The following is a 22,543-nucleotide window of genomic DNA, read 5'->3' on the forward strand; positions in this document are numbered from 1 at the left end:
GTGAGTTAGCCATGCCCTGACTTAGATCAGCCCAGAGGTTGTTTCAGGGTTCAATCTGTGAGTTAGCCATGCCCTAACTTAGATCAGCCCAGAGGTTGTTTCAGGGTTTGATCTGTGAGTTAGCCATGCCCTGACTTAGATCAGCCCAGAGGTTGTTTCAGGGTTGATCTGTGAGTTAGCCGTGCACTGACTTGGATCAGCCCAGAGGTTGTTCTGGGTATCGATGTTGTTGTTGTTGTCACAAATACAAAGGCAAGTCTTGTAAAGGCTGGGTATGGATCAATGATCAATACATAAGAATGAAAAAAGCATCAAATAGTATGCCATCCAGATGGATATTAGGCCCAGTATTATAAAGTAGACAAGTTGCAACTGCTAAAAGAAACAGTTAATTTCAAATTAGTATAATTATCATGGAAGTTTTATTATAAACTGTGCACAACTACTAAAATGTACAATATAGAGTATTGTAAATAGTCCTACAAATGTGACGAGAAAAAACTCTTATTATTTGAATTACACTTGTTTAAAAGTAAAAGTGATTCTTTACTCTGACAAAGGACTTAACAGACTTCAAAACATCAGTTAAGTTTACCTTTGTAACCCTGTTACTAGTACGTGATTTGAGCAAAGCAGCGCACCTTTCTCATTGTGCTAGTGAATTTTCCTATTTTGTTGTGTGCCTATATGGCAGCCATCTTAAGTTCTATCGTTATTATCAAGACATTTGATGCCGAGCAGGGGGCAACTATTTAAAAATTTAGAAACTGCACAGCTGTCGTCAGCTGTCTTCTTGCATACCTTTACACGCTTCAATGAGAAGCACATCCTAAAAGCTTTGAAATTGTTGGTAGTTGGGACAATATGCAAAGACTTCAAATTATTTGAAAACCTACCCCGCCACTCTGCTTCATAAATGTTCTCTGTGTTTGCCCCCTCTGCATCCCATAATTCAAGATGGCCACCATATCAGTAAATAGGTCTATTTTTGCACCATACATGCTGGTACTCTCTTTATGCTACTGGTAAAACTGGTACATAATATAAAGGAAGCCCAAAAATATTAAATATAAGCCCACGGTGCTATTTGAGAAAGTAACCAAAATTATGTTGTTTTTACAATTGCTGTTTTTTGTTGTTTTTTTTTTTCTTTTTGGGCTCATTGACAATGAAGTCAATGCTGAATTGTGAATTCTATTTATGGTGGTCCCACTGCAGTACAACTGATTGAGAAATGAATAGGTAAATGGAAGGTGGGGTGGGAATAAAGAAAACCAAAAAGAGTAACCACAGGTTGGGGGGGAGGGGATTACAGGACCAAAATATGAAAGTGCATTGGAACAACAACTGACCTTTGCAGCTTTGAACCAAAGTGAATATGCTAATCAATATATGATTTCTCGTACATGTGTAGTAGTGTGACCACTGTAGATAGTGTTGAGAGACAAAGTCATAGCAGCAGAGCTTTCAATAAAAGGCGGATACCGGTGGTTCATCGCTGGATACTTCACCTTAAACTGCAGGCTATTTTGACAAAAAAATAATCCATTGCCAAATAAAGTTACATACAAACACCAGTGGCTTCATCCCCCTACTTTTTAGGACTAACCGCCTACTACAAATATTATTGAAAGCTCTGTAGCAGCAGATGTTTTGCTTGCCATTGTCTCATCTTCCCTGCTGACAGAGTCTCCTTTTCTGTTTCTTTTGCTGAATCCACATTCGCAAGGAAAAGGAGACTCTGCCCACAACCATCACTTTTTTTGTTGCACATGCGTGAGTGTTACTAGAGGCAACTGATGACATTAGTGTGCTCATTAATACAGTCAGCAGTATCGAAAAAGTATACGCTCACGAGTTTGTGAACTCGGAAATCTTACAGCCGACTTTTCTGTTGTCATGCACAGATGTGTCCAATTAGAAAAAACGGATTTTTGGTCCACAACCATGAATGAAGGTTAGATCAAAACAGGTTGGGACAGAGGCTTCTTTTTTTCTCCCTCTCTGCAAAAAAAAAAAAAAAGGCAGAAAAAAAGGAGGCTAAGCCAGCATGGAACCTCTCATCATGATTAAGGATTCTCTAGGCTGCATGGTGATGTTGTTTGTGATGGGTAAGAGCAATCAGGGATAAATGTTTCTCTCTGAATTAATGGAGGGTGCCAATGGTGGTATATGAGATAAGTGTGGAGGTAGATACTCATTAGTAGGTACGCGATTCAATCAAGGGTGGATCCAGGAATTTTTGAGATGGGGGCAGGGGGTTAAAACGTTGAGAGGGAGTCCAAAAGTATGCTTCATACAAAATTTACTTCAAACCTGTCAAGCAAATGAACTGGGACCCTCCCACTGGATCCATCACTGCTTAAATCTTGTTTGGAAAGTACAGGGAAAGACAGTTGCCATTCTCTTAATCTATCAAACAGTACCATAGACCAGCTTGAACTCACGATTTATATATTCAAGTTAACTACAGGCATATGTGGAAACGCAGGATCTGCCAGGCGCATATTATGTAAAGGCAAGAAAGGAACGCCTCGCCTTCCTGGCTTCTGAACATCAATCTCAACACCCTTTAATCTAAGCCTTGCGAGGCTTGCCTCAGTCACATCCCTGCAATCATTGACTTCCAAAGCTTCAAGTGCCACACAATATTCACCTATAGATCTGATTGCATCGTCTGTGATTCTCCAGCAGCCCTTAAGGCCGAGGAAGACTAATTTTGGGCAGGACCTTGAAATTGCTCTCAAACCATTATCACTAATGCTATAGCATCCATTGAGTGAAATATAGTCTAGCTTATTGCAAAACGATGCAAGAGATGTTATGCAATAATCTGTTACTTCCCAACATCCAGTCAAGTCGATAAACTCAAGATCTGTGCAGCAGAGAGAAAGGTTAACGACTCCATCAGAAGACACCCAGCGACATTCAGACAGCGATATCGCCCTCAAATTTTTACAATGTTCACCGATTGTAAAAAGAATAAGGTTGGTAAGACAGGACAATCCGCTCAAATATAAGCTTATAAGCTTCGAATTTCGTTTAAGTACTTTGATTAACGATTCCTCGCGTACAAAATTCTTGCAATCTTTTAATATTAGGCGTTGGAGACTTGTATTTTCTAGTGTGATGAAGTCAAACGCCTTTGAAGTTAGTCGATCCTTTGCTTCGAAGCAGTCCAAAACTTTACATGTTTTGAAGAAACTATCGCACAGATCTTTAAAAGTTTTACACACACGGCGACAAGAAGATATCTGAGTCAAGCTTAACGTGTTAAAGATATGAGGAAAAATGATATCCTCCCATGGAAGGTCGAAGAAGATGACTGATCTTGTTTTTCTTGTCGAACCGTCCGCCATCTTGTTTTTGACCTGATAAGTACTGATATAATTTACTTCCGGGCACAGGGTGACCATAACCAGACAATCGAAATAAAACAGTTTTTTCCGTGCTCCGTTCAGTAATAAAGCACGCAGGAAGTGGCGTAAACACGAAAGAAGTGTAAGCTTCTCACCATTCTTGAGTGCTGCTGTTGCTGCTACTATTCAGTGCGCTTTTATTCTCATTTCTTTGCTTCATTTCTTTTCACTTTTCTTCTCTTCTCTTCTCTTCAGTATTCTCTTTCCTTTCGTTTCACTTTTCTTCCCTTTTTTTGTCTTTTCCTTTTGCCCTTTTTCTTTCTTTTCGTTTCTTTTCTTTCTCCATTTTAACTCTTCTTTTCCCCATTGCTTTACAAAGGTAACTAGCTGGGAGCTGCTTTTCTCTTTTCTTCTCTTCTCTTCTCTTCAGTATTCTCTTCCCTTTCGTTTCACATCCCCCTTTTTTGTCCTTTTCCTTTTGCCCTTTTTCTTTCTTTTCGTTTCTTTTCTTTCTCCATTTAATCTCTTCTTTTCCCCATTGTTTTACACAGGTAACTAGCTGGGAGACTTTTGTAGCCAAAATATAATTGATTTGCTGAAGGCGTGTCTCACTCATGACCCGCTTCTTTTATACATTCTAAACAATGACGTTATCATAACCTCTTGAAAAAACAAAGATAGGACTTACACACCCTTAGCTCACATGATGTTTCATAAACAAACATTCATAATATTTGGTTATTTTAATTACTAACCAATGTGACATTTTCTTATCCTAAAGCAAACATTCTGTAGACTATAAACTTTGATAACCTTCTAAAATAAACGACTTGGAATTTTTCCAAAGGTTTTGTGACTACGTGACAACATGTGTTTACACCAATTGCGTGCGTTACGTCACCTTTAACACTTAACCCAGTGTCATTCATTGTGCTGAGAATATTACCCTCAGCAGAAGCAAATCATGTGAATACCAGAGCTTCTTCTTGCTCAGTTCGTGAGTGTTCAACCAGGAGTTGTTTTGGTTATACGACACGAAAAATCCAAAATCTTACTCGCCAATTTACGTCATTCTTAAGGTAGGAGGGATGTATCTAGGCTCAAGAGTGTAATTTCCGTAGATGTGTTGGAGAGCAGTTTTTAGAAATGAGTTATTCGGGCGTGAAGTAGGCCCAAATATTTTGATATTTAGGGTTACTTTTCCTATCGTTTCGATTCACATATTCACTTCGTTATCTTAAACTGATTATATTTAGCATTAATATTGCTCATTTTTTTAGTTGATGAACTTTATATGACGTCAGAGAGGTGGTCAGAAGTGTTATTATTGAGTTGAAACTCGTAGAGTGCAGGAAAAGACTCTTAGCTTGCATATTCTAACTCAGAAATCTTTTATTCTATTCTCGAGGTAAGTCAAACTTTTGTTTTCAATCCTTTGTATTAAATTAGCTTTTTTAAAGGAATGGTTTTGATAATTTTACCAGGCTGGTTGAAAATGGTCATACTGGGTTAATATACTATTTTCTCAGACTATCGGTGTGTTATATTTTCGTTTCAAATGCATTTTTTGGTCAACCTTTTAGATAATAAATCCTTCGACGCGTTGAGTAATTTTTAAATCTCTAACAGCAATACCTAACTGCACACATGCTATGAAGCTTAATGAGTGAAAACATTTCTCCAGATCAATATTTAAACTCTATAATTAATGACATTGAAAGGTTTCCTAAGACTAGCCCTTAGAATTCCTATCTAGGCGGCCTCGAAGTGATAAAAACTCCGAACTTCTAAATGCTTCCTATAATATTCGTTCAATTTTAAACCACTGCAGTGTAAAATATTTTGGGACGTAGGATTTCGACACAACCTCGTGCTCGACTTGTTGCTCGATCATCCATTTAATCTACCTTCTTTTTGAACGATGAAAGCTGGTTTTCTTTTATGGTTTCCGAAGGAAACTTGTTATCTTAAATATGTCAGTAATAAATAGGACAAACGTGGTTGCAATTTTTGTGGAAAGTGCGGTGTGTTCACCTTTATATGAGGCCATGAAACAACACAAAATGAATACTTTTAATGCATCTTTTCGTGAATTACACAAATTCTTTTACTAAATGGTTTTCATTAGTATTAACAGAAGTTCTTTGTTGGGAATTTAACTACTTTAGTTCGCTATGCCAAAAATGCAAAAATATAATTTCAGTAAAGGTTATTGAAAATTTATCGACTGCTCAAATGATAGTCGTCATAAAGATCTCAAATGTTACATTTTATTATTGTTTTTACTGCATCTCGACTTGAAAAATGTAGGAAAAACTGGTATGATATTTAAATGAATTTTCTTCACCTTGTTCGCCTAACAACAACTCCATTTTTACACTATTTTTGTGATATAATTCGACTCAAACTTTTCCCAAAAACTTCTAGAAATAGATATCGCAGAAAAAAAAGATTTGCTTGGTTTGCAAAGTATGTTTTTATGTTCGCATTGCAATAGCAAGAGCGATTATAGAAGCCATTTTTCTCTGTCCACATACATAATCTTATTTTTCACTTTATATTTTTATTCTTTTGATTCATATTATGCTCAAGGAACGTAGTTCATCCCGCGATGCTATGCTAAGTTGCTCAAGCAGAAAATGATAACAAAATAAAATAGAAATATCAATGGAAAAGAGTTGGATAAACTTTAAATAAACAAAAGATTGACAATCGAAACCACGAGACAGAATGACAGTGTAGCTTATCTAGTATAACTTATATGAATATCTGGGTGATACACATGTGTATAGACTAACGATATGGTATTATTTTTTCTTATCTCTATGCGATTAGCTGGGATTGTTTGATGGTTTTGTTGATCCCTATTTCATCCTTTTGCTGTCTGTCTCTATTTCCGTTCGCTTCTTTTCCTTTTTGCAGTTAGCTGTTTCCTCAACTTTTTTGTTTTGTTCGTTCGTTCGTTCGTTTTTCCTTCTTTCTTTTTCAGTTCCTTCCATCTTTCTTTCTTTTTCCTTTGTTTGTTTGTTTGTTTGTTTGTTTCTTTCTTTCTTTCTTTCTTTCTTTCTTTCTTTCTTTCTTCCTTGCTTCCTTGCTTCCTTGCTTCCTTGCTTCCTTGCTTCCTTGCTTCCTTGCTTCCTTGCTTCCTTGCTTCCTTGCTTCCTTGCTTCCTTGCTTCCTTCCTTCCTTCCTTCCTTCCTTCCTTCCTTCCTTCCTTCCTTCCTTCCTTCCTTCCTTCCTTCCTTCCTTCCTTCCTTCCTTCCTTCAGCAAAAATTGCAGCGTCGATCTATCATGCTCATTGCTATACATGCGACATATCATCTTACTTTCAAACTTTCAACCTTAATTCTTGCCTCAATTTCGTCTTACGCTGCAATACAATAGAATATCTGAAATCGTGTATCGGGAGCTTTGAGCAGTATAGTACTCCTAACCGGTTTATCATTTCGTAGTCGTGGTAGTGTACGTATTTTGAAACTTTAGATTGTTAATCGACTCGCGCAGTCGTACTCGTTCTCGTTTTCGTACTCTTCGTCGGATCTAAAGGTCACTATTGCTTAGTTAGTCTATATCAAGTCAAACGTACCGATGTTTTGTCAGCTTTTTTGACCTGCTTTAGTCAAACCTCTTTTATCCTTATTGTCCCTCTGGAATGCGCTGATTGAAATACCTTTGAATGACTCTGCGGGTTGTCTCTCCGTTATTTATGTTTGTTTGACGAGATGACAATAGCGAAATTATCTCAAAAAACAACAACACATTTCCTCCATATTGCAGTGAGTGAGGTGGTCCTGAAGTTATTATAGACTTTAAAGACAGAACAACTGCATTGCAATATTGGACAATAGCGATAACAATGACAATGACGAACAGACGAAGAAAAAGAAAGAAAGAAAGAAAAAATAGCCACCCCGCGTGCAACAAATTTTCTTTGTACTGTAACTCGAAGCAGATAAGAACATTTTTGTTCACTCGTTAATGCAGCACAACCCCGTTCCGCGTGGGATACCAGCAGTCTAAACTTCGTTTATTGGGTGGTGCAAGCTTGAAGTCCATTTTCTTTTTAAATCATTTTAAGTCCTCGATCAAGATCATACCTAGCTGCCCTCCCCCTTCGTAAATTTGAACGATATCGAAGTCTAGCGTGGAGCTACAGTGCGCATATGCACTGGTAACAATCTCTTCCCCAGAGCATGCGTTTCTTCTGGCCTCAGCGAAGAACGAGGGCCCGTCAGGCATAATCCATTTATTGAGACCAGGATTTCTTGGACTTCTGGTATAAGAGCGCATACGTTAAAAGACTTACCAAAAATAAAAAAATATGTCCCCGATTTCTAATTTTTATTTTGATCGGAAGTAAACTCAGAACTCTATTTGAAAGCTTGATTTACCTTGATTATATTTCACTTCGGGAAAACTGCGCATGCGTCAAAAAATGGATTATGCCAGAGCCATTCTTCACCACAGGCCAGAAGAAAAAGAGGCTCTGGGTACGAGATTGTTACCTAAATTGTGCGCACATGCGCACTGCATGTAACTCCTCCTCGCTATTAGATTGTTTAGGTAATTAAAATAATGATTTTCCTAAGATTCTAAATAGCCTGTGTAAAGCCGCTTCCAACCCCTCCCCCCCTTCGGGGAAAAAACGGGGGGGGGAGAAAACGTTTTTCCCCGAAGGGGGGAGGGGTGGGAAGCGGCTGTACACAGGCTAGTTTCTAAAGGGAAAAAAAACCTTCCAATTTCAATTTTCCCCCATTTTTCAATTAATTTGTCGAAAATTCTTTATATGAAATTAAAGTTTTTTTGTTTTTTTTTTAAATATTATTTTATTTATTAACAAACATAAATCATGAGTACACATAACAAATAATACAAATAATTACAAATAGTGGTTACAGATGATAGATAATAGTTCTTGAAGATTTTGATATTTATTTACATGAGAGTGTAACTTGCCTTTTTTTCTGGCAATTCTTCTTTCTATTTTTTCATATTCTAAAAGTTTCAATTAAAATACAATAATATTGGGCCTAGAGCTTCTAATTCTAGCATTATATAATACATATTTATATAATAGAAAAAGAAATTCCTCCATTACATTTTTACTTCCTCCTTTAATACTTCTTAATATTACGTTTTTAAAATTCAATTCAGGTAATGTTATATACGCTTTTTTTAACCAATCTTTTATCTTAGAAAACAGTGTGTTTGAAATGAAATTTAAGGGTTTTTTTTGGTAGAAAAACTTGAAAGTCTAGAAATAATAATTTTTCCCCGAACTAATTGTGTAGTTCTTTGTGTGTGTGTGTGTGTGTGTGTCAAAATTAGTATCAATCAAAATTATTCAAAATTAACTGTACAATCACATTCAATTTTCGCTGAATACTTTCTTAACAATGTTTAGATTATTTTGGTAATTTTTGGCTAATAACTCCTTTGTAGGAATAAATGAAGAAATATATCTACATTGGAAATGAAAAAATCGAATATATTTGTCATAAAAATGGTTTTAAGTTACAAAGACATTTTACTTTCATAATACCTTTGTATAGGCAAATAAATAAAGAGAAATTTGTCATCATAGTGAACGAAAAAGCGAATGACTTTTGAATCAATTAAAAACATTTTCCAATATTCAAAATTTAATTGTACATTCACATTCAATTTTGACTAAATGTTTTCATAACAATGTTTAAGTTATTTGGACTATAATTTCGTTGTAGGAATATATTAAGAAATGTATCGTCATAGACGGAAAGAAAGAGCGAAAATTTCATATTTTCGCATAGAAATGGTTTAAAATTACGAAGTTAAAATGAAAACTGGGTGAAAATTTAATTTAAAAAATAAGAAAGATTTATAACGGAGAATCGAGTTAGCGGTTGAATAATTTACTTAAATTCAAGCGCTTCGTATTTTTGTATTCTTTCTGACATCAAAAATAAGTCAATGGAGAATGTATTCCTAGAACTCGGTTGAATGATAGGAAGCGTGTGATTAAAGCATGGATTTGAATCATTATTTTTGAATTTTAATTGGAGCATTTCGACTCCATTGAAAATAACTTCCGCTAGTTAACCCATAATGCAATGGCTTCGTAGTAGCACCTGTTGAAGTACAGCACACATAGCAGGTGTTTGTAAGAATTATAAACAGAGGCGTTGCCCTTAAAAGCCAAATTCTCTCTCCCCTCTTTTCCATTTTCTCCTAAATATACATGCAAGAGAGTTTCAACCAGTGAAATTCATATCATGGCAGACAGTAAGTTCCTTTTGTCATTAAGCGCGGGAATAATGACGGACGCGACGCCAAGCAATTTCCCGCGCTTTATCGCAAATGACGCCTGCTGGGTCTTTAAGAAAATTTTCATCAGAATTTCAAACAACGCTTCATTTTAATTGAAAACTGCAGACCAATAAGATTTTATCGGCAAAAAATAGCCCTTAAGTCGTCAAAATAAATATTGGGAATGACATCTTTCTTCCTAGCCTATCATTAAGTTTTTCTTCTATTGTGCGAAAATAAGGTGACTATTGAGGCACGCGTGGTGGTTACTACACATGCGTGTGAGGATTAGACTCGACGCTACCACGTACACCAGATATTAGCCAATCATATTATCGTATAGAATACAAGGTTTGAAGCTTCGTATACGTGTTGTGAGGGTTTGCCTGTTACCTTGTTGTTATTGTCATTCAATTCTAAGACTATACCTTGGCATATAGCTACAGCTTTACTGTTTACAATTCATCGCCCAATAGAGTGAGCTAGGGTTTGTCTTGGGTCGTGCCATTACGTTGTATTCTGGTCACCGCACAAACAATTCAACAACACCGCAAAAATTGACATTGTGAACAACTTCTTTCGTATTGGGAATACTTTATCTAGTCGAGAAGATGTTGGACATTCTACGGGCTGTAAAATCCTTTTTACAGCCTAACACAACGCACTCGTATGTATTCTGTCATAAATGTTAACTCTACAAAATTGTCGCTTCTTTCCGATATTGCGCGCTTTCGCTTATAATTAAGAACTTCCTCAGTTCTGTCAAAAAATTTTACAATACATATTATGATTTTTCTTCACAGTAGAATTTTAAAATGATGCTGGTAGAATTAAGACCTTTTAGATTATATGATGTTTTTCTGACAGTAATATCTAGAAAACGAGGAACAGTTTTTCATAGCGTGGTGAATTAGAAATCTGTCTGGCAAGGCTGCCCAGCTCGTGGTCTCTTTATTATTCTGTCAAATCGAAAGTCATTTCTTCATGGTGTCCGCACCTTTAAATTCAAAAAAATAAAAGCCATTAAACATTATAAAGCGTAAAGTAACCATTTTTACCTTATGATCTCATATACTGACATTTTTCTTCTTTTGTGTTTAGAGTTTAATATAGTAATATGCGCCGTTCAATGCTACCAATCTAGTTCACGAATAAAGAAAAATAGTTATTGTGTGGATTCATGAATTTAAAAATTGAAAAGATTTTCTGACCACGAAGGAATATTTACTTCGTCTGGCCTAATATTTAGTACGTATTTCGCCCGATTTTGCGATTTAATCGTTTTACAATATAATAAGTCTTTTTAGGTAGATTTTTCATTTTCTATCATTGTGAGCGAATTTTATATCAAAATAGAACTGTGAGTTTTTCTACCAAATCAACTTATATTTACTTTATTTAATCTTCATTAGGTGATAAAAAATGTTAAAGTCATCCGCCACACGCACATAAAACACGGAACCTTTCTTGTTAAAAACCTGAATTTTCAACGTTGAAATGTTTTAGTTGTCAAAAAATATATTTACTCAAGGTAGTTTCAATATAATGCAGTCAAATGGTTTTCTCTGTCACGACGCAGCACTGTAATGGCTTTTAGAAATTCCTGGAATATATGAAACTTATATCATTTTTTCGTCTTTTGGCCGTAAATTTTTAAACAATACATCCCTCGATAATAAAAAATAGAATGTCATCATACGATTTTAATAAGTTCAATTTTACTCATAAAGATCTTTTGTCTTTTGAAAAAGTTCAAAACCTTTTTTTTTTTTTTCCTCTTTTACAAAATATTTAATTGGGCGAGAGTTTAAAGGTTTGTTTTAAAGATGGTTGACAAATTAAAGAATGATTATCTTTGTCTAATTATGGCGCTATAATCCATCTTAGAAAGGGCTGATATAACATTTTTGTGGCACTGCTTCATGAAGAAGTACCACTATGCTATCGATCCATGTCCGTGAGTTTGTAATCTTTACACAGGAACCCCAATACCACATTTCGTAGCAGTATCAGATGATCAGATGACAAGCGAAACGATCAATTCCTTCTCGTATCTTCTCGAAAATGTCCGAATCCTATTGCAAAATGACTGAACATCGAAAGATCGAGGAAGTGATTAAAAAAGTATGATTTACCGCCATTTTCGTTTATACTTTTTCTGTATGCTTCCGCAGTTTTTATCTTCGTATGGATTATATATCTTCAATTAACGAATTTCTATCAAACTATAGATTCGATTACTAGCAGCGCGTTTTTAAGATTTCCCACAAGGAAGAGGACTGGTGGTAATCGCACATGTTTTATCAGTTTTACTATTGAGATATCAAGAAATCTTTTGCACGTCCAATATGGGTTGGCGTTCATTGACTCTTCTCTAACTTATTTTTATTGCTTTTTTGTGTATTGTTTTTATTTTTAACAATCGTTGTCTATTATTTTTGTTATTGTTTTTTTGTTTTTGTTTTTGTTTTGCTTTGTTTTTTGTTGTTTTTTTTTTTTGTTGTTTTTTTTTTTATACAATCTTTACCTTTTTGTTCTTGTTCTTATTACTCTTTTTAATCGCGCATGTCATGTGGAAGAAAGAGGACGACAAAAATTTATCGCAAAAAAAAAAAAAAATCTTATATTTAAACTTACTTTTAAATTTATTTTGTTAAATGATTTTTACGTGAATTGGTTCTAAATGTGACCAATATTGGTTTCATTTTTTTAAAAGTTTTTTTTAGTTAAAATTAAAAACAAAAAACAATCAAGTGCTTTGACTTCCGTCCATCAAACCTACGATGATCTGAACCTGTTATTATTTCTTATAGCCTATGGAAGCTGCACAAACTTGAAAACAGCCGGTTTGATGTGGGCTGGTATCGTGGGAAAGATAATGTACTTAGCAAGAAAACTTTAACTATTCCGGAGATTGCCTCTTGATTCCCTATTATAATCCTATCCGCCTACTTCATCGCTTTCCTAATAAAAATTTCCTAATAAAAAATAAATAAAATTAAAAAAAAAAGAATTGAAAAAAAAATTTTTCTACCAATGGGAGCTTTTGATGTCAACGTTTGCAAGGCAAGATATTTCGCTCTTCCCTTTCACTTGGGTTTAACGTTTTGCCTTCTTAACCCACGTGTCATTCTCTTGAGTATTACTCTCTTGCAGATTAAGCACTAAGGCTCCGTCCACACTTAATTATTTTTTAAAATTTTATTTCGCCATCAAAACAATTCTCGTCCACACGTAAAATAAAGAGTGATGCTGGAAAAAAATTGAAAAAATAAATATCTAAATATAAATAAAAAGTAGCTTATTTTAGATATATACTTGATTTAGTCTAAACTTCAAAATTAAAACTATAATGACTGTGCCATAATCCTATTAAGTGAAAGGCTTTTTGCTGTACTTTTGATGACGAATCGTTATCGTGCTCTTTACACAGCTTGAAGTATAGTTGAAATAAATCGTTAGTTGTTTTCTGCGAGTATGTGACACTTGAATGACTTGTGTCTTGTCTAAATCCCTATTCAAATAGCTTCAAATAGCATATAATAAGACAGAGAAAAACACTCTCTTAATGTAGTTCTTTTGAATTTGAAGTGATGGTTGAGAGCTAACGAACAAACGCATTGTTCAATAATACTTTAATGATGGCTTTTTAACCCTAATGTCAACTTTTATTTTCTTGTCTGACTTAATACAAAATTACTTCTTGTCAACAGTTTCTTGTCCAACAAGGGTTTAATGGTTATGTCGTCTAATAGTTGCGCCTTCCTTGTCCAACAACATTTTAATGGTTTTCTAGTCCAATAGTTGCGCCTTCCTTGTCCAACAACAGTTTAATGGTTTTCTAGTCCAATAGTTGCGCCTTCCTTGTCCAACGACAGTTTAATGGTTTTCTAGTCCAATAGTTGCGCCTTCCTTGTCCAACAACAGTTTAATGGTTTTCTAGTCCAATAGTTACGCCTTCCTTGTCCAACAACAGTTTAATGGTTTTCTAGTCCAATAGTTGCGCCTTCCTTGTCCAACAACAGTTTAATGGTTTTCTAGTCCAATAGTTGCGCCTTCCTTGTCCAACGACAGTTTAATGGTTTTCTAGTCCAATAGTTGCGCCTTCCTTGTCCAACGACAGTTTAATGGTTTTCTCGTCCAATAGTTGCGCCTTCCTTGTCCAACGACAGTTTAATGGTTTTCTAGTCCAATAGTTGCGCCTTCCTTGTCCAACGACAGTTTAATGGTTTTCTAGTCCAATAGTTGCGCCTTCCTTGTCCAACAACAGTTTAATGGTTTCCCTGTCCAATAGTTGCGCCTTCCTTGTCCAACAACAGTAACTAATGGTCCAATCTTTTCTTGTCCAACGACAGTTTAATGGTTTTCTCGTGCAATAGTTGCGCTTCCATTTTCAATGCTTTTGCATATTTGCTGCAACACATGATAAACGCCGCTTTTCCCCCGCTAGCATTGCAAAAGTAAAAGCAACAACGATTCTAAGATTGCGATGCCAATTTGAAATTAGAATTTGTAGGATATATATTATACATAAGAGTATTTCCAAAGCAAGACCAGCTACGAGAATAACAAGGTTTTTAACCAATAAAATTTGCCGAGTTCCTTCGAGGCACCTGCGTGGTGGTATCCGACCAAACCACTTATCTCGCATACCTTCATTAACTCCGTATTGCAAAAGACGTGTCTGTTGATTGGATTAGAAAACTGAATACTTTAACAAGTGAAACATTCCCCTAGTTTAGTGTCTAGTAAGCTAAGATGAATGATTGTCTTTTCCACAGTAAAATGCCATCAATGTACCATGAACATTGCACTAAACCAGGCCCAAAAAGCAATGAATATGTCCCGCCACCCGAAGCAAGAATATTCAAATCAAGAAGTGCTCCAAACTCGCCTTGTTTTGAAAGAAAGCCGTTATTTCCTCGCTCACCACGTCTTTCAAGGTCCCCAAAGCTCACACGAAGCTCAACGCTACAAGCAACTTGTAAAAGACAATCCGAAAAACTCCGAGAGAATAAAATTCCACGGAATCACGTCCATTCGGCGACTAATCATCGGGTTGGCCGAAGCAAGTCTTTTAGCTCAAAAAGTAAGTAGCTCAATTTTTCAAGATACGATTGAGACATATATAATTTGCTCAAAAGATGATCTAAAAAAGCCTTTAAAATTGCCTCCTAGGCTTTTAAATATATCCTAGATATTTAAAAACTGTATATTTTTTACTTTGATTTCAATTCGTTCTCTAAATTTTACGCAAATTCTTTATTAACTAAACGAGAATTATATTTTTAACAACAAAAATACCAATTAATGTTAAAAAGTACAAAGTTGAGTATTGTTTTCAAAAACGTTAAAAGAATCCAATATTGCAGTTTCGAATTCTCTGTTCTACGGGTTTAGCCTTCATTTCGTATAGAATTACTTCATATAATCATGTGTTCTTGTGAAAGTCCACAGAATTTCAAAGTGTCTGTATTGTTGAAGCTGTGCATTCGTTACTTTACCATTGGTATTTGTGAATATTTGGACACTCAAATGAGCTAACCCGGGATGTATAAACAAGTCTGTGATCAAGGACCTTAGCTCGTTTTTGACTAATTCGAAAATGATATATAGCCATCTTTTGCTTTGGCGTAATATTTTCGCACTTCAGACCACGTGTCATTCCCTAGAAAACATCATTCTTTGTTTAAGTTGTAGTTCTAATGCGAAACACGTTAAACAAAGAAGTAATACTCTAGGGAATGACACGTGGTGTGAAATGGGAAACAGCGAAAAGATGCATTAGCAATTTTAGATGTTTTTTGATACTTTTACTTTGTACGAGTTAGCATACATTATACTGTGGTCTGTTGGTTGAGCCAAATTTCTTAATATAAATCTCCGGATCCATCAATGTTGTACTTTCTGTATAATTGCGACATTTAAAAAAGATTACAGGAAATCTCGAGGGAAAACAGCAAAATATTTTATAAAATCAGAAAAATACCCTAAATATTTTTGGTTCGCCCGATGATTTCGAATATTTCAATTTTGCAAATTGCCACAGTTTTTCTGGACAAAACAAATTCAGAAAAAGATTTGAAAAAATCAACATTTCTTTGGTAAACTCTTTCTAGCTTGGTGGCTATGGTAAGATCGCTAGGACTGTACATGGTAAGCAAGAGTAAATGAAGGAAGACTTTATTTTCTCTTGCTGTAAGCTGTTTTTATTCAGTTTTTTTCCCCGAGTTAATTTTTGTTGTTTTTGTCGAAAACTGGTTCTTGGCAAAAATTCCAAACATAAGCCGCCAAACCCACAGGTTAATCCAGCTTATCCACTTTGACGAGCAAAGCAAAGTAATAATTTGAATACATAAAGTTCTGTAAATCCAAAGGTTATATGAAAGATTTATTTCCAAAATCTTAGCAAAACCTACAAAATTTTAGCAAAATGTATTTACTTGGGTTACCAGTGCCCCCCCCCCTCACCCCTCCCTTCTCCCTTGATATCGATCCCAGCTGTTTAGCGTGACGTCACTCAGTGTTATTCTATCCACGGTTTGTTCAGTCATGGTATCGTGTTCAACAACCAGATGCAAGTGTTTGGGTTAACCCAACTTTCCCACCTCAGGAATGACTGAATGCCACAAATGTGGAAAGTTAGTTTACTTTGGTAAGCTTTAACAACCTTTGCACTAACCCTACGACCCAAAATTACTAGGATTTTTGAAGTTAATAACTTAATTTCTCGCTATTTGTTGTGACATGTCAAAACCAAAATGGTAGCTTGGATTCAATCTATCGGGTTTTCCCTTGTTTTTCCCGCTTCCTGAACACTTTCTAAGCCTTTTGAAGCTCTTTTTATCCAAAAACAAAACAGTCTTTGCTTTGTTTTAATGCTTGATTTTTTAAATTAAATCTAAAGCTGAACAGAAGAATTCTTTGGGAAAAGTTTGGCACCCCTCGTGTCTGAGATGCGAAGAATGTGGAAAAAGACTCAACCCTGGTCAACATTCTGAGGTAAATATTCGCTTTAAAAGACATAAAAACCCTATCTTCACATTAAGATACATAATAATTTTGTATATTTAATGTTCCATAAAGTAAAAGGCTTTGAATTTAGCGCAAATTTGAGCCGAATTGTCGACCAAATGCAAAGGGTTGTTTACTCCACGTATGTAAATGAGAGACAAAACCGCGTCTAGTTTACAAATGGCTTCGAAAATTCGTTCAAAAATCTTGATTTTTTTCATGATTTACGACTTCGGAATCTTTTTCAGTAGAATGAAAAACCCAACAGGTGAATTATATCTTTCAAAATTGTATAAATGTCGAACAAGTGCTGTATTTGCAAATATACTGTAGTTTCCAAATATTGATTTATATAAACACAAGCGACGTCTTGATTTAATATTTGAACCCTAAAAGCTAAGCGCGGGGAAAAAACCTTCTTATTTTATTGAAATCCCTATAACAATAATGCATTTATGAACTAGCTGCAGTTGAATTTAATTTTAGAATATTTTTTTGCTTGAAGTTTGTATTTTCAATAGAAAAACATTTTTACTTTATATTCTACATTCCATTGATGAACTTGCTGCTAAAAATAATTAATATTAATCGGTAAAGGTTAAAATCAAAATATTTGAAATTTTGGGGTTTAGAACCTTTGCTTTCAACCCCAAGATCACTGAATATATACTCAAAAATTCTTTTGAATTATTTTGAAGCAGAGAGTGTAAAAGATAGGAATCAAATTTATTCTAACAGGAACCATTAATCTACAGATCATAAGATTAAGGAACAATGGCAAACAATGTTTTATATAATCTGATTGACGCATTTATAGAAAAGCCACTAAGCTGTTGCCGTCTGTTTGAGGGTATTATAGTATGTGTGTACTGTATACATATATATAACCTTTTAGCTTTGGTTTTAGAATAAGCCGCATAATGGGTTTTCAATTATCTATTTTTATTTTTAGAATGGAATTAATACATTTTGTTTGTCAACGCATATGAATAATAATGATTCAGTTCCTAATATAATTGTATTTTTCTGTTGCTTTGAATTGCTGGGAAAATATTTTATGCTTTAAATGCATACTTACAAAAAGTTTAAAATATCTTAGTGTCTGTATTACAGTATGCTGTATGCTAGCTACAGTACCATGATACTGCTGCGTGTTTGGGAAGATTGTTGGTCAGTTGTGTGGGAGGTCATGGTTTGAGTCCTGGCCAGACCAACTTGCAACAAAGTTATGACTAACTTTTTTATTTGTCTGGCTTGTAAACATTCTTTTTTGTCCTATTATTATTGATATTAATCAAAAGTGAATGTGACATGTGTGATTGCATGTGTTTGTTTATATTATTTATAGCTATAGCCTAGACAGAACGGTTCATCAGATTAATCATTGAAAGATTACATTAAAGGTCATTCAAAGATACATTCTTTTCAATGGTGTCTAAAAATAAATGCATTAATTTATGCTACGTAGCGCTGTTTGGCATAACTGACCAGCTTTGATGTGCCTAAAGCTGATAACTATTAAAATACTATTGATATTATGAATTCTTTTTGCAAATTTAAGATATTTAAGTAATATATACAATATGAGTAGCTGTGTTGTATCAAAAATAGAACCACAAGCCGAAGGCGAGTGATTGTATATCTGATACAACATGGACACGAATATTGTATATAACTTATGAAACGTCTAGGTGTATACATTCATGTTCTACTATAATTTTAAAGATAAAATTGAATTTGGCTAAGAAAATTGGAGTTAAAGTTTATGCAAATCAGGACGATTTTGTATCAGATATACAACCTCCTCCACGGACAATGATGTCTATTGTGTTTTCCTCATTAATTATTCATGAGTTTTATAATAATAGTTATTGTTAAACAAGAAGATTTAAACTGATAAGAATGTTTGTCTGTTTTTTTGTCTGTCTTCTGCGTAATCTGACTGAAAGATCAGAGACAGACAATAATATTATGATGGAAATGATAAACAGACAAAAATCAAACAAGCCAGAAGTCAGACAAGCACGCTAAGCCTACTAACTAAAGAACACCGAAAAAACATTTGAGTTTTGAAGAGTCTAATAATTAGTATATGCAATAGGACTCCATGATGTCCAAGTAAGAAATAATTGGATGAGGAAAATTCCGAGGACTGACAAAATTAGATGAGGCCGTAGGCGGAGTCCAATTTGGCAGTCAGAGGAATTTTTCGAGTCTAATTATTTCTCGATTGGGGAGCATGAAATCCCATTACCTATTAATTATATTTCTGCCTAATTAATCCCATATCAATCCAACAAGACCTGTCCAATTAAGAAAATAATTGGACAGTTACCTATATGGGATTAATGAGATGCTGTATAATTATTATTTTAAGCGAATAAACATATAACAATAACATGGTGTAATTTAAAAATTGTATTCCTCTATAAATATATATTTTTATGTGTATAGAATATTTATGAAATATATATTTGTACTGCAGTTGTAATGTATCAAATTGAGCTGATCCTCGCAGTATATAAAGCAATTTATGCAGCTGCAAATTGAGAGACTTGGAAAAAAAATTCTTAAACAAGACTCGAAATTTTTTCTGAGTCTTTCAATTTGCAGCTTCATAAGTTGCTTCATATACTATAAGATCAGCTCAATTTGATATGTAGTTTTTAGTTAGGTTCCTTTATCCCAAGTCCAGTCCTTGTCCAGTTCATTTTTCATACCAATGCAAATCCCTCACATCCTTTCTTGTTCATGCAAATGTTTTTTTAGTCATAACTAATAATAGCACGGTTTAGACTAGAACACTTCAAAGGCCACATGTATGTTATTGATCAATGGACACAGAAGTTTTTCTGTTTCTTCGGCAGTTAGTTCCTTATGACTTGTCTATTTGGGTGGTAAGAAAATAATTTTTAATTCTTTTAAAGTTAAATACGAAATAATATTTTTTCATACAAACAAATATTTCTTTTATTTGCATAAAAAAGTCATCCATTGAATCTCAGTTTATAACATTGTGTTGTTCTTACTGTAAATTATTGTGAACTGAGCTACATGCATTATAAAAACGAAAATTAAATGACATTTCAACGTCTGACCATTTTTTAATCCTTCACAATCAATTTACTTTCTGATTTCTATCTGTACATGTAGATTTTTTGTTTCTATTCATGACTAGAAAATGAGCAGTAATCTTAATGTTTGTGCTTTTAAACTGTTTTCATAAACATTTAGTGCTAAAAATAACACATAACAACAATAATGACTGTACTCAGAGTAATAAATGGAGTTATTTTAGGTGACAAAACATTTTATTACAACATAAAACCTACATACAATATACCAGTTTTTGTTATCATGGTGAATAACATATTTTTTAATTCCACTGTTTAAGAGTTCTATCATTCCTGTTATTAAAGCTCCATAAACCGATGATGTTCTAACAGAAAATTACTAATTAAGGTTTATTTTGAATATTAAACAGACCATTTTTATTCAAAGGTGCGAGTATTTTTCTGATGATAGAATTTTATAAGTAACTTATGAAATAGTCCCTATTCAGCATTTGTGACCCTATTTGCGAAGACCAGACTTAAGGAAATTTGCGTTAAGATGCATTTTTCAACGCATTCTGAATGAATCGCAGTGCACGGTATTCGATGCGTTCCAACGATCTGATAAAACGTTGAAATGAATGAGAGAATATTAATCAATGCGTTGACAATGCTCTACAACAATCTGATAAAACAGGAATGTTCATAATGCGTTGCCAACGTTCGCCAACGATCTGAAAGAATGTTGAAATGCATTTGGAATACTTGCCTCAATGCATTGGGGATGTTCTAATAATGTTTCGAAATGCATTGGAAACATCCACCAACAATCTAACAGAACGTTCAAAGGCCCAAAATGCATTTAAATGAATTATTAAGACAAGACAAATTTCCTTAAGCCCGGTTTTTGCAAATAGGGTCACATTTCTCAACATATTATTTCACAGACTTTAAAATCAATCATACTCTTTTTCTTATCTTGGTTTTGGTCTGTGTGTTATTTTTAAGTTTTTTTTTTGCTAAGCCACAAATGCTAAGAGGTTTTTATTTTGCCCATAAAATACATAGAGGATATGACAATCATGGGCGCGTGGAGATACGAAATTTATCTTCTTGTGTTGAAAAGATCTCTCACGATTGAGCGCAGCAAAAGAGTGAGAGATTTTCAACACGAGAAGGTAAATTTCATATCTCCAAGCGCCCATGTAATATTCTGTTTATTATATAATTAACCATAAAATCAACTTAACAAGCTTTTTATTATTATAAAAAGTATTTATTTATAAACTAATAGCTTAAATAAACAGATTGAACAATATTTTCACATGTGAAAATATCAGTTTTTCGAAAAGGAGAAATATAGTTTTTTTATGGATAATTATATGATAAATAATTATTAGACATTGGTCCTTGACATAAGTAGACAATAGACTGTTTTCTCAAGGTTGGGTGCGCATCCAACTCGATGGGCCACAAACTAAAAAAAACACAAAAATTCAGTAAAATTGAGAAGCCACTTTTATATTTAATGGTTGAGCATAATTAATTTAATGATTTCTAAAAAATATCATAGCAATGTATGATAATACTCATCATGAAGCTCATGTTCTGGTATCGTGGCCTGTCAATTTCCTTAAATTTGAATGCGCATGCAACTTTGAGAAAACGGTCAATAAAGGAGTTTTATTATATGACTGCGAATCTTAGAGCCTGGACACTAGCAAATCGACCAATCTGATTGGATAGATCGCATCGCAGACTGGTCAAGATTCTCCGGTATTAACCGGTCCAATCACATATTAATCTTACGGCGAAAGCATTTTGTCCTTTTCAATGAAAAGTGGTCATCTAATAAAACTCTCGGTTGGGTACATACCTTGCTGCGCTCGGTCTGTACATTCCGTCCTCGGTCAAGATTATCCCGTACAGACCTCCCGCTCAGTTAATAAGATCTAAATATTTGAAGTTAGGTTTCATTATTTTGTTTAGAATTTGTTGTCTCTGACTTAAAAAAAGCTTGGTGAGAGGCGGTACATTATATGCATAAACCCATGTTCCACTAGGACTTAAATTTATAAACTAAGTATTTGACATCCTCACAGCATAGAGGAATACCCTACTGTAACATCCCTTGCTACAGTTTCTTGTATATACTAAGTGTATGATATCCCCACAGCATAGAGGAATACCCTACTGCAACATCCCTTACTACAGTTTCTTGTTTATTACTAAGTGTTTGATATCCCCACAGCATAGAGGAATACCCTACTGCAACATCCCTTGCTACAGTTTCTTGTATATACTAAGTGTATGATATCCCCACAGCATAGAGGAATACCCTACTGCAACATCTCTTGCTATAGTTTCTTGTATATACTAAGTGTTTGATATATCCCCACAGCATAGAGGAATACCCTACTGCAACATCCCTTGCTACAGTTTCTTGTATATACTAAGTGTTTGATATCCCCACAGCATAGAGGAATACCCTACTGTAACATCCCTTGCTACAGTTTCTTGTATATCTAAGTGTATGATATCCCCACAGCATAGAGGAATACCCTACTGCAACATCCCTTACTACAGTTTCTTGTTTATTACTAAGTGTTTGATATCCCCACAGCATAGAGGAATACCCTACTGCAACATCCCTTGCTACAGTTTCTTGTATATACTAAGTGTATGATATCCCCACAGCATAGAGGAATACCCTACTGCAACATCTCTTGCTATAGTTTCTTGTATATACTAAGTGTTTGATATATCCCCACAGCATAGAGGAATACCCTACTGCAACATCCCTTGCTACAGTTTCTTGTATATCCAAGTGT

General features: G+C 34.6%; 2 protein-coding genes across 4 annotated transcripts in view; one reads left to right on the top strand and one right to left on the bottom strand.

Annotated features, from left to right (window-relative positions):
• Positions 1 to 403: 403 nt before the first annotated feature.
• Positions 404 to 3,841, bottom strand: LOC116299111 (uncharacterized). Its single transcript, XM_031707743.2, has one exon. It carries the CDS (start codon positions 3,414 to 3,416, stop codon positions 2,451 to 2,453), a length of 966 nt encoding a protein of 321 aa, XP_031563603.1. The 5' UTR covers positions 3,417 to 3,841; the 3' UTR covers positions 404 to 2,450.
• Positions 3,842 to 4,300: 459 nt separating this feature from the next.
• The window catches only part of LOC116299110 (ras association domain-containing protein 2), a 30,340-nt gene continuing 12,097 nt past the window's right edge, over positions 4,301 to 22,543 (top strand). Inside the window, exons 1-4 of one of the 3 annotated variants that reach the window (XM_089026915.1) lie at positions 4,301 to 4,438; positions 4,640 to 4,767; positions 14,427 to 14,734; positions 16,553 to 16,647. In XM_089026915.1, coding sequence (XP_088883041.1) covers positions 14,431 to 14,734; positions 16,553 to 16,647 — 399 coding nt within the window. In that variant the 5' untranslated portion in view covers positions 4,301 to 4,438; positions 4,640 to 4,767; positions 14,427 to 14,430. Of the gene's footprint in view, positions 4,439 to 4,639; positions 4,768 to 10,020; positions 10,313 to 14,426; positions 14,735 to 16,552; positions 16,648 to 22,543 lie in introns of those variants that run through there. The other 2 variants (XM_089026914.1, XM_089026916.1) reach the window with 2 other exon arrangements.

This window comes from Actinia tenebrosa, unplaced genomic scaffold (genome assembly GCF_029948245.1).
Source record: "Actinia tenebrosa isolate PJP-AT-01 unplaced genomic scaffold, QUT_ActTen_1.0 PGA_scaffold10__47_contigs__length_13832649, whole genome shotgun sequence".
NCBI lineage: Eukaryota > Metazoa > Cnidaria > Anthozoa > Actiniaria > Actiniidae > Actinia > Actinia tenebrosa.

Excerpts from the sequence above, each read along its gene's own strand:
- LOC116299111 (XM_031707743.2), bottom strand. The coding sequence starts at position 3,416 with ATGGTCACCCTGTGCCCGGAAGTAAATTATATCAGTACTTATCAGGTC.